The sequence below is a fragment of the Eucyclogobius newberryi genome, unplaced genomic scaffold, assembly GCF_026437365.1.
Source record: "Eucyclogobius newberryi isolate DKJ021-1_F unplaced genomic scaffold, fEucNew1.0.hap1 SCAF_12, whole genome shotgun sequence".
Lineage (NCBI taxonomy): Eukaryota > Metazoa > Chordata > Actinopteri > Gobiiformes > Gobiidae > Eucyclogobius > Eucyclogobius newberryi.
The window spans coordinates 6064025-6076954 of record NW_027315746.1 but is presented as its reverse complement, the minus strand read 5'-3'; the positions used below and the strand labels follow the sequence as shown (position 1 = coordinate 6076954).

The following is a 12930-nucleotide window of genomic DNA, read 5'->3' as shown; positions in this document are numbered from 1 at the left end:
CCTCGCCACGGGTCATGTGACTAGCATCCCTCGCTCCTTGCCACGGGTCATGTGACTCTAGCATCCCTCGCTCCTCGCCACGGGTCATGTGACTAGCATCCCTCGCTCCTCGCCACGGGTCATGTGACTAGCATCCCTCGCTCCTCGCCACGGGTCATGTGACTCTGACGTGAGGGAAGAGAATTATCTGTTGAATTTGAAAGGATTTCTGTCATAAATACTGGTCATTTCTGTCTGACACACATTAATGGACTAATAATCACGATATGCAAGTCATGGCTCGTTAATGAATTAGAACTGGACTAGATTATTCTGCGTTTTGTTCCAAAATAGTGCCCTTTGCAGGTGAAAGTGTCGACATCTGAAACATTAGACGAGCGCTGTCCCGACACTTCAGTTCAGATGCACGTTCAGGACGAGCCGCTGAAGTGTGCAGGATGTCGAGATTATCAGGTTAATCGATAATCGTGATCATTCAGTTCACATTCTAATCGTGAGAATCAAAAAATAATAATCGTGAACATTTTAGAAGCAAACTTAAAGGTGGAATGGACGATTTTTTTCCAGCAAATTTTTTATCATATTTCCTCGTGGCGTGGATAAATCATTTGTCCTGCCACGTATCAATCATAAAACGCACCTACCGCTCACCTGCAGCCGCGTGCGGTTCGTCCCCACGTTTCCGCGTGCCTAAGCGCATGGATCTATCATAATATAGTTCCCTCAGTGTACGGGGCAAAATGAAGACGGAGAAAGACAGTTCGAGCTGACGCAGAAGTGGACAGAAATCTACGGGAGGCGAGAGATGTGATGCAATCCGTCGCACTAATAAACAAACGCACGTGTGTGTTGTATCAGGCCGCACGGGGGAGTGGCATGTGCACTTCGGCCTGCGTTCTCAAATCGCCGAAAAATCGTCCATTGCGCCTTTAAGTCTTTTGAGTTCAATATATTGTCCAAAAATTAGAGCTAAATGCATTTTTTTTTTATCTGGCTGTTTTTGTCACATTTAACTTTATCTTTTAAGTTAAATTTCATCTGAAAGTCGGTCACAAACTTGAAGAACAAAAACATCAGACCACGAGAATGAAAGAAAATTAAGCAGGCACAATGCATTTCATTGTAGTGTTTTCAAATGGTGCAGCGCTTCTGCCTTAGCTAACGACTTAGCAACGAGAAGCTAACAGGAAACAATGGAAAAGTGTGTCTTCTCTGTTAAACCGGTGATATTTTAAACAAATCTGTACTGAACTTACAGCCTGTTTTCATTTGTTTGTGGCCAATTCAGCAAACGATCCAAACTAAACTGAGCTGCGGTTTAGCGACAGCGCTAGCAGCTGTTTTACACCTCGTTTACCTCCTGCGCCTTTGTGCACTCACAGTCAAGTGTGTGGAGCGAGTATTGGGACGGGGCCTTGGATAAGTCAATACTGTGGAACGTTCGAGGCAAAGCGACAGTGTTCCCATGGCAACAAGCAGGCGGTAAATCCTCTCACATCTTTGTAAAATCAGTCATTTGTCATTATTCTTAGTATTGAGTTTAAAGGCCGACGGTGACAACAACACCTTACTTTATTGTCAGTGCGTCAGTGACATTGAGACGGTCGCCCCGGCAGCCACGGTTCCAGTGTAATTAGCCCCAAATGAAACAGCTGGGAAGCCCTCATTAGCGTTAGCGTTAGCCCGGGACGTGCCTGCGGAGCTAAACAGGTGCGTCGCCTGCGCACCTCGTTCCAGTCGGGTTCAGCGCGGGTTCTGGCGGCTCCGGAGCGGGTTTGTGGAGGATGGCGTCCCATCTGCTTCTGAAACCTCCGTCTGCTCTCACCGTCCCAGGGCAGGCACTTCAAAGTCAGCTCTTGGTTTTGATCAACGACGGCGACAGAAATGCTACGAAATACATTAACTTAGCTTCAAACTTATTTTTAAAAACGATTTGATTGAAGTTGCGGCAATAAAGGACTGAAACAGCATAACTGATTAAAAGGACAAATTCAACATAGACGTTTTGTGTCATAAACTTGATCTAGTTTTTTATTTGGATGCCTTCTTTTTCCTAAATTCTTCATTTCAATCGTACACAATCAGTTTTTTCTCTGGACCCATCTTGTCTGTACCGTATTTTCCGGACTATAAGTTGCATCTTTTTACATAGTTTTGACTGGGGTGCGACTTATACTCCAGAGCGACTTATATGTGATATTACTCGTTATTTTCACACTGGCAACCACAAGAGGGCGCTCTAGGCTCTAAGCGAAGCAGAAGAAGAATCTGCACTTCCTCTTCCTCCGGTGTTCCAGACGTTTTTTCATTATACACATTTTCAATTTGTTTTTCTCAGTTTAAAAAAAAAAAACGATGTATAACTGTTTAAATATTCAATACATTTATTTCCAGAGTGCAGAATTCTCAGTGAAAACATGACTTTAGACTGATGGAAAAATAAAACCTTGCAGGACTTTTAGATAATAATGTCTCGACTTGGACTTGAACATGACTCGACGTGGGCCTTTATATTTAGTCTGATTTTGTACTTTATAGCTCAATAACATACAATTTGTAGCAGGAAACAATTACTGTCCACAGCTGGTACTTTATTTCCCACTGAGCTCAAGAATATCATTTCAAGAGTCGTGGCCCCATTTTCTGTTAAAAGTCCAAAAATCACACATTCATTTTCTCTCTCTAATAAAAGAGTTGGTAAAAAAGAGGCGCACGGCCGTTTAATGGAGTTTCAGAGTAAATGGTGGATAGTGAAAGTGGTTGAGGAGATAATGTGGCTCTAATCACGGAACACAGAGCACACGCGTGTTCTCCAAACAACCACACCGCTCTCATCACACCGATAACCTGCAATAACCATTACAGAGAAGTGGTTCTCGCAAATACTGTTTCAGACATCACAAAACACACAATTCAGCACCACAGTTTTTATGGAGAGAGTTAGATAATTGTACTGTGAGATATATCCCGACGGAATCAATTTGATACAATTAAAGCTCATTAAAGTACCGTATTTTCCGGATTTTAAATCGCACAAGCCAAAAACTGCATAATAGAGAAGAAAAAGAAAACATATATATGGGAAATTTGATCATATCCAATACCATTTTGAAATGCATTTTAAAATAATAACAGATTAGAGAACATGGTGAATGGGTGTACGTATGCTAACGCTAACACCTTCAGCTACATGACGTATGCTAACGCTAACACCTTCAGCTACATGAGGCACAGACAGAACTGTGGTAAGTGTCTGGTATGTTAACGTAACATATGAACAGTTATTCATATAACTATAGCATAAAGAACATGCTAACAAGTTTAGCAAAGCATCAGTTTTACCCCAAATCACTAAATCCATTGAATTATTCTTCCTCTGTGTCACTTCTAAACAACTCCACAAACTCCAGAGGTAGAGGAAGTATAGTCATATCACTATTATGCAGATAAAATACATCACAGAAATATAATCATATATTCACATTTTATCACAGTTATAGACCGGAAAATACGGTAAGTAATGTCCTCTTAACCCGGCTGACGCAGTTCTACACATTATATATCTGCAATGGCTCGCGCTGAAAATGATTTGGAAAAGGCAGAATATCCAGATGAATTCTTCACACTTATTAGTCAAAGCGTCACAGCAGAGGGAAAAAGCACAGACGTCTTTCCTGTCCACAAATGCACAAAGTGCTTTCCTCGACACGTTTTTCAAATAAACAAACAAAAGAGTCCGTACTTCTGCTGAAACAGGCCGCCACCACGTTTGTTTGGATTTGTCCCGGCGCTTTTGACCAATCACAGCGCAGCATTGGGATTTATACACTGTAAATTAAACGTTTTCTTTCAATCGACAGTTTGTCACATTTTGTTTCTGGTTTAGCATCTGGTCCAGTCTTATTTCCAGTATTGCTCTCCCCTTTAAAAGCTAACAGTGTCGCGCTCCATCAGATGATGTCGACAGCTAATCCTCGTCACATGCCTCGGCCTGTTCGCACTTCTCTGTACTAAATGTGTAATGTTCGTCTGCTTATTTTTAGCCTCAGCCATTTTCCCTCTTTAATAAACAGACTGCACCAGCTCATCCTTCCCTCACAGTGTTGTATCCAAAATCCAGATGAACATGAGATGATCAACCAACCTAACCAACCCAAACCAACCAATCCAAATCAAACCAACCAACCCAAACCAACCCAACCCAAACCAACCCAAACCAACCCAAACCAACCCAACCCAAACCAACCCAAACCAACCCAACCCAAACCAACCAACCCAAACCAACCCAAACCAACCAACCCAAACCAACCCAAACCAACCCAAACCAACCCAAACCAACCCAAACCAACCCAAACCAACCCAAACAACCAAAACCAACCAAAACCAACCCAAACCAACCCAAACCAACCAACCAACCCAAACCAAATCAAACCAAACCAACCAACCCAAATCAACCAACCCAAACCAACCCAAACCAACCCAAACCAACCCAAACCAACCTAACCAACCCAAACCAACCCAAACCAAGCCTAACCAACCCAAACCAACCCAAACCAACCAACCAACCCAAACCAAATCAAACCAAACCAACCAACCCAAATCAACCAACCCAAACCAACCCAAACCAAGCCTAACCAACCCAAACTAACCCAAACCAAACCAAGCAAACCAAACAAACCAACCACACCAAACCAACCAACCCAAACCAAACCAACCTTTATTTATAGAGCCCTTTACAAAGTGCATCACAATAAGAATCTAAACTAAAAGTAAAAAAAAAAAATGGATTCCACGATGACATCCACTTCTGTCCTTATATCGCTGTCTATGAACCTATTACGAGAAAGACACGCGCTTTCTTTATTCCTCTTTCTTTTGGTGCACTTTTAGCTGTCTCTCGGCTGCTCTTTCCCCTCCAAAACAAGCTCACATCTGGTCCATTTGAAATCAGGTTTCAGAGCAGAGACTTCCAGCCTCGCAGCGCTCCTAAAGACGAACGTGGGAAATAGCATAAAAACTCAAATCATGCATCTATTGAAATATCTAGATCGAGTGCGTCTGGTTTACCCTGGCGTGAGATGTCTCTAGTGGCCAGTCGTTTGTACTGCATCAAAACATCCTCTACAATCCAGGAAGCAATTGTTACATAGAACACAATAGAATGCAATGTCTAACAGGGGCTGACAGGAGCTGACAGGGGCTGACAGGGCCTGACAGGGGCTGCTCTTCTTTGTTCTCAGTTGCGGCTCCGGTAAATATTTGAACAAACATCATTCCACACGGCGCCTGACACACGGCTCACACAGGACACACACCCTCTCGTGACGACGCCGCGCCCTCCATCACTCACTTCTTTTGACAGAACTCAAACGTGAACACGAGCCAGACGACTGACGGCGTTTGGATCTCCTCCTGAAGCGCTCTGAGTCCTCCAGACCAATAAGTGTGAACCGTCATCTACGATTCGTGCCCTGCCGTCTCCAGAGCCGCGGGGCGTTCGGAGACGTGGCAGGCGCAGCCCGAACCGCTGTACGAGGGCTGGTTTTTTGTTCCGTTAACAATATTTTCTATTCCCACAATGGCAAGAAAAAGATGTGGAAGCCGTTGAAGAGTGGAAGCAGATCTGCTGTTTGGGCCAGAGCGATTGTCAGCTCTTAGACGTTTGCAAAAGATAGAATCAGCTCAAAATTAATGTCAAGAGGAAATTGCTCTGTGGGAACGACAGTGTCAATCACACGGTTTAACTCTGGTGTTCTGAATACATGTGGACACGGAGATGGCTAGAGTTTATATGTAGATTTTGTCGTGTGTGCGGATAAATAAAGCTTGATTGATTGATTACTGGTCATATATTGTCCCAAATGTTAAAGGTTATAACATTGTTCTCTGATGTTCTGGACGCTTTCCAGTTGATCAAAGCCTCAAATCAATATTATAGCGTAGATTATTTCTGTAAAAGTGGAAACAAAAAACACCCCCGGCACTTTCAATCTTAATGAACGACATAATGAAGCATTTACAATTAGAAAAGGAGAGAAAACGAGGCGCTTGCTCAGGGGAGAGTTAGAGACGTTTTGTTGTACAAACATTCATTGGTTTGATCAAAAATGCAGATAAACTTTGCACACGACTTTTAATGACAGTCATTTAACGAAATAGACTTTTGTCTGTAAAATTATAATTATTGTGTGAATTAAATGGATGGATCTGTTTGCTAAGTAACAGTTGTGAAATTGCCCCATGTTAATGCTCATGTCAAACATTATAAACGTCACCAAAATGGCCAAAGGTGAAGTCTAAAGTGTCGCACGGACTTTACATAAAAGGTTTTGAAGTACCTGTATAAACATTAGTTATTAGTATTTAAAATCTGAATGAATTGATTACATTTGACTTACATGAAATATCTAAAAGGTACATTTAAAACCGTTTAATCTGATCTAGACTCATTCACTTATTGCAGTACAACAAAAAACTGCAATAGTCACTTTATTTCCTCATCTGTATCAAATATGATCGGCTTCTATAGAATATTCATCACCTGAAGCTCAGCAATCCCTTGAAAAACATGCATTTTCACTGTAAGCGCTTGTTAGGTTTCTTAGTCGACCTTTCACCCTCGCTGCACGGGCCCTGGACTGTATCACTCCACATTTCTAAAGCCGGAGGTCTCACATGCCGTAAATGTCAACAACAAGGTGTTCCAATTCACGTCCAGAGCTTCAGTGTGACATTTATAGCCGTTGGTTTACAAGCATCAGGCTCCAGTTACGTTAGAACACGCTCAGGAAACAGCACCACGACTCTGCTGTTCATCTGCACGAGAAACGCTAGAACACACCACGGCAACCACAGCAACATGGGACTAAAGCTGGACTAGACCCCGACTGAACCAAGACTGAAACAGGACCAAACCAAGACTAGAACAGGACCAAATCAAGACTAGAACAGGACCAAATCAAGACTAGAACAGGACCAAATCAAGACTAGAACAGGACCAAATCAAGACTAGAACAGGACCAAACCAAGACTAGAACAGGACCAAACCAAGACTAGAACAGGACCAGACCAAGACTAGAACAGGACCAAATCAAGACTAGAACAGGACCAAATCAAGACTAGAACAGGACCAAACCAAGACTAGAACAGGACCAAACCAAGACTAGAACAGGACCAGACCAAGACTAGAACAGGACCAGACCAAGACTAGAACAGGACCAGACCAAGACTAGAACAGGACCAGACCAAGACTAGAACAGGACCAGACCAAGACTAGAACAGGACCAAATCAAGACTAGAACAGGACCAAACCAAGACTAGAACAGGACCAAACCAAGACTAGAACAGGACCAGACCAAGACTAGAACAGGACCAAATCAAGACTAGAACAGGACCAAATCAAGACTAGAACAGGACCAAACCAAGACTAGAACAGGACCAAACCAAGTCTACATCAGGACCTTAGCATTTCTGCCTCAAATCACAAATCATTACTGTGACATTAGCATATCGGGGCAAGATAGTTTTTATTTAATTATTTGTCACATCGTAACCTCTGTGTGATGATGTGTGGTCTGTCACGTGGACTTTAAGTAGAGAATGAGGGGAACGTTTTGCAGCTTAAACATGATATAAAACAGAGGATTTCCTGCACCAACAAGCCAATGACGCCTCATTTCTCTGGGAGGCTTGTAGTCAGTAGAAAGGGGAATATTGTACCGATTATGATTGCACACGATTACAACAATCAGGTGACACGTGGACAAGCAGAGTTGATTGTACAATCTGACAGCAGCGGGACGGAGAGACCTGCAGAGCCTCTAATTCACACAGCGAGAGTGCAGTATGTGACAATCACTGTGCGGAGTCAAACACTTTCCCTGGACCAGAAAATGGAGTCAGGTGCAGGCCTTTCGTTGGGCTTCGTGCACATAATCCACCGCACGCTTCACATTTCACTCTCACCTGTCCTTCCCCGTCTCCTTCTTGAAGATCTCGTCGAACTGCTGCATCTTCTGCCAGGAGACGATGTAGACCTTGAGTTTGGGCAGCAGCTGGCTCATGAGGCGCAGGTTGTTGTAGATCAGGCCCTTCCCGTCGCGCCGCATGTAGCCGCTCGGGCCCCAGAAGATGAAGACGGCGTCCTGGCTGGCGTTGAGCAGCTCGTGGCGACTGCGGAGCACCCGCTGCATGCTGGAGTGGGCCACCACGCGGAGGGAGGTCCTCCGACCCACGTCCCGGGAGAAGCCCCTGGAGGTGGGCGCGTCGTTCATGCGGATGACGCACTGGGCGCGGTCGATCTCCGCCCCTCGGCCGCCTCTGATCAGGTGTCCCGAGCTGGTGACCAGAGAGCAGGTGCGGCAGTGCATCCGGAGGGGCTGCGGGGGGGCGAGAGGAGGCGGAGTTACAAGGGTCCGTTCACTCGGATCAGATACATGTAAGTATTTCAAGATTATAGAACAGCTTCAAGAGGCTTTGATAAAATACTCTGCGTGTATAATCTGTGTATAATCTGCGTATAATCCGTGTATAATCTGTGTATACTCTGTGTATAATCTGTGTATAATCCGTGTATACTCTGTGTATAATCTGTGTATAATCCGTGTATACTCTGTGTATAATCTGTGTATAATCCGTGTATAATCCGTGTATAATCTGTGTATAATCTGTGTATAATCTGTGTATACTCTGTGTATAATCTGTGTATAATCCGTGTATAATCTGTGTATAATCCGTGTATACTCTGTGTATAATCTGTGTATAATCCGTGTATAATCTGTGTATAATCTGTGTATAATCTGTGTATAATCTGTGTATAATCTGTGTATACTCTGTGTATAATCTGCGTATAATCTGTGTATAATATGTGTATAATCTGTGTATAATCTGTGTATACTCTGTGTATAATCTGTGTATAATCTGTGTATAATCTGTGTATACTCTGTGTATAATCTGTGTATAATCTGTGTATAATCTGTGTATACTCTGTGTATAATCTGTGTATAATCTGCGTATAATCTGTGCATGTGGGGGTCTCGGTTTTGAATCCCGGGGCAGAAAAGAGCCAATGGAAGCGTTCAGATTTCTAAATAATCACTTTGTTTGATTCTTTTTTGGATTTGAATTCAAAACTAGAGCCGGGAGGATATTGAAATACTGAGATATTGATTCTGTTTTACAAATGTGGGTATCAATATACATTTTAAGGCTTGGCGTCATGAGACTATTTCTTTATTGTTTCGTGTTCTGTTGAAGCCGATTTGAAACCCTTCTTTACACATTTACCGTATTTTCCGGACTATAAGTCATAGTTTTGGCCGGGGTGCAACTTATATTTGTACTTATATACTTATACTTATACTCCAGAGCGACTTCTATGTGATATTATTTGTTATTTTCACACTTGCAACCACATTTCATACTCCAGTGCGACTTCTATATGTTTTTTTCATCTCTATGATGCATTTTTTGGCTGTTTTTTGGCTGACTTATACTCCAGAAAATACGGTATTTATCGAAACGCATTTGCACATAAAACTAGTCCGGTAAGTATCAGTATCAAAATAATTACTGCCAAACTACGTGGTATCGACAACAAAAAATGTGTTCTATTCAAAACAAAGAGATGATTTGACGTCCGAAGTCAAATCACGAGCAGTTTTTGAAAAATCTGCGGCAAATCTTTCCTCGATTTACAGTAGAAATCTCCCAAAACACAAATTCCTCTCTCGTTTCATTATTTCAAAAGAAAAAAACAGCTTCATTCCAGCTTCATATGCAAAGTTTTCACAGAGTCAGACAGGACAATTCTGGAAAAACATGGGATTTATTTCCAGAATGTGATAAAAGGGTTTGAATTTCACATTTTTGACGACTGGATTAAAACTGCTAAACTACAAAATCCCATGTATTACACAACATGTTTGCACAGGTCAAAACTACACAAGGTTAGACAGTTTTACTGCTCAAACAAGTCATTTTGATTTGCTAATTTCAATCATTCCAATGCCTCTTTCATTTTGCTGCAAACGTTTCACACCAGAAGAAAACACATGTTCTTCTGGAGATCCACACCAGGTCTAAAGCCTCTAAACCGAGACAAAATCATCTCAAATGAAACTATAATTGTTCTTTCTTCCCATTTACTCGCTCCACGTTGGATTTAGTTGCTCCTGAAAATCACCCGTTTCCCTTGACCTCTGCGACGATTAATCGACACTAAAAAATAATCGTAGTTGTATTTTGATCATCAGAATCCTCATCTGGACTATACGGATTCTAAAACACACAGGAAATGCTTTTTTCTGATAAAAAAAACAGCGAAAATGACATCAAAATATCAAAAGAAAGAATAAACCGTTTATTTTTTTCCTCAATAAAGCACATTATTCGTAAATAGTCTCCATGTAGTCGCCACAGATCAACCTTTAATTGATCAAAATGTGTTTAAAACTCCTCCGTGCACAATAGAAATGATCGATTAACTCGTCGATTTATCAAAAAAATGAATAATAAAGTTTTTCGACATTTTATTAAGTCGTTTTAGATCAATTATGCCATTTAAAACATAATGATGAATATGTACAGCAGACAGATGTACTGCGTAGTGTCTTCTTCTTCTTCTTCCAGAGCCCGTTAGCCGCTACGCCGTTAGCGCAATACGTTAGCCGCTACGCCGTTAGCGCAGCACGTTAGCCGCTACGCCGTTAGCGCAACCCGTCACGTGCGTAGCCTCCGTCCACGCACAACGAGGGAAAAGGAAAAGGGTCCTGTGGTAAAATGAACGGTTGTGGCGGGACGGGTCGTTAGCCGCTCGTCGTTAGCCGCTCGTCGTTAGCCACTCGTCGTTAGCCGCTCGTCTGTGCCGGGTTTGTTAATGAGAGTCAGACCAGAGACAGATGCACGAGAAACGGTAATAAAGGAGAAGAACAAAGGGATTTAGAGTTTAACGACGTCGGCGCGACGCACACACACACACACACACACAGACACACACATACATACACACACACACACACACGCACGCACACACAGACACGCACGCACACACACACAGACACGCACGCACGCACGCACACACACACACACACAGACACGCACGCACACAGACACGCACGCACGCACACACACACACACACAGACACACACATACATACACACACACACACGCACGCACGCACACACAGACACGCACGCACACACAGACACGCACGCACACACACACACACACACACAGACACGCACGCACACACACACACACCTAACACACACACACACACACACACACACACAGTCATACACACACACACACACACACACACACAGTCATACACACACACACACACACACTGGTCGGTTTGGTCCTGGTCTAGTCCAGGTTTAGTTCCTTGTCTAGGTTTAGTCCCAGTGTTGATTTGGTGTGAACTCATCCTCAATCTACAAAAGTCGACTCAAATCTATTCTAGTTTTAGTACTTATCGTTACTATTGCTCCTAATTTAGTCCTGGTTTAGTCCTGTTTAGTCCAACAGCAAACTATTGGACTAACGGACAATGGGCTCTGTAAATAAAGGGCGATGTAAATAAAGGGTGATGTAAATAAAGGGCGATGTAAATAAAGGGTGATGTAAATAAAGGGTGATGTAAATAAAGGGTGATGTAAATAAAGGGCGATGTAAATAAAGGGTGATGTAAATAAAGGGTGATGTAAATAAAGGGTGATGTAAATAAATGGCGATGTAAATAAAGGGTGATGTAAATAAAGGGCGATGTAAATAAAGGGTGATGTAAATAAAGGGTGATGTAAATAAAGGGTGATGTAAATAAAGGGTGATGTAAATAAAGGGCTCTGTAAATAAAGGGTGATGTAAATAAAGGGTGATGTAAATAAAGGGTGATGTAAATAAAGGGCGATGTAAATAAAGGGTGATGTAAATAAAGGGTGATGTAAATAAAGGGTGGTGTAAATAAAGGGTGATGTAAATAAAGGGTGATGTAAATAAAGGGTGATGTAAATAAATGGCGATGTAAATAAAGGGTGATGTAAATAAAGGGTGATGTAAATAAAGGGTGATGTAAATAAAGGGTGATGTAAATAAAGGGCTCTGTAAATAAAGGGTGGTGTAAATAAAGGGTGATGTAAATAAAGGGTGATGTAAATAAAGGGTGATGTAAATAAAGGGCTCTGTAAATAAAGGGTGATGTAAATAAAGGGTGATGTAAATAAAGGGTGATGTAAATAAAGGGCGATGTAAATAAAGGGTGATGTAAATAAAGGGTGATGTAAATAAAGGGTGGTGTAAATAAAGGGTGATGTAAATAAAGGGTGATGTAAATAAATGGCGATGTAAATAAAGGGTGATGTAAATAAAGGGTGATGTAAATAAAGGGTGATGTAAATAAAGGGCTCTGTAAATAAAGGGTGGTGTAAATAAAGGGTGATGTAAATAAAGGGCTCTGTAAATAAAGGGTGATGTAAATAAAGGGTGATGTAAATAAAGGGTGGTGTAAATAAAGGGTGATGTAAATAAAGGGCGATGTAAATAAAGGGTGATGTAAATAAATGGCGATGTAAATAAAGGGTGATGTAAATAAAGGGTGATGTAAATAAAGGGTGATGTAAATAAAGGGCTCTGTAAATAAAGGGTGATGTAAATAAAGGGTGGTGTAAATAAAGGGTGATGTAAATAAAGGGCTCTGTAAATAAAGGGTGATGTAAATAAAGGGTGGTGTAAATAAAGGGCGATGTAAATAAAGGGCGATGTAAATAAAGGGTGATGTAAATAAAGGGTGATGTAAATAAAGGGTGGTGTAAATAAAGGGTGATGTAAATAAAGGGCGATGTAAATAAAGGGTGATGTAAATAAAGGGTGATATAAATAAAGGGCTCTGTAAATAAAGGGTGATGTAAATAAAGGGTGATGTAAATAAA

The 12930-nt window shown here is 41.8% G+C and overlaps 1 protein-coding gene across 1 annotated transcript in view; it reads right to left on the bottom strand.

Annotated features, from left to right (window-relative positions):
- The window catches only part of st6galnac5a (ST6 (alpha-N-acetyl-neuraminyl-2,3-beta-galactosyl-1,3)-N-acetylgalactosaminide alpha-2,6-sialyltransferase 5a), a 97438-nt gene that overhangs the window by 30967 nt on the left and 53541 nt on the right, over nt 1-12930 (bottom strand). Inside the window, exon 3 of the mRNA XM_072440665.1 lies at nt 7966-8378. Within this exon, the coding sequence (XP_072296766.1) occupies nt 7966-8378 (413 nt within the window). The remainder of the gene's footprint in view (nt 1-7965; nt 8379-12930) is intronic.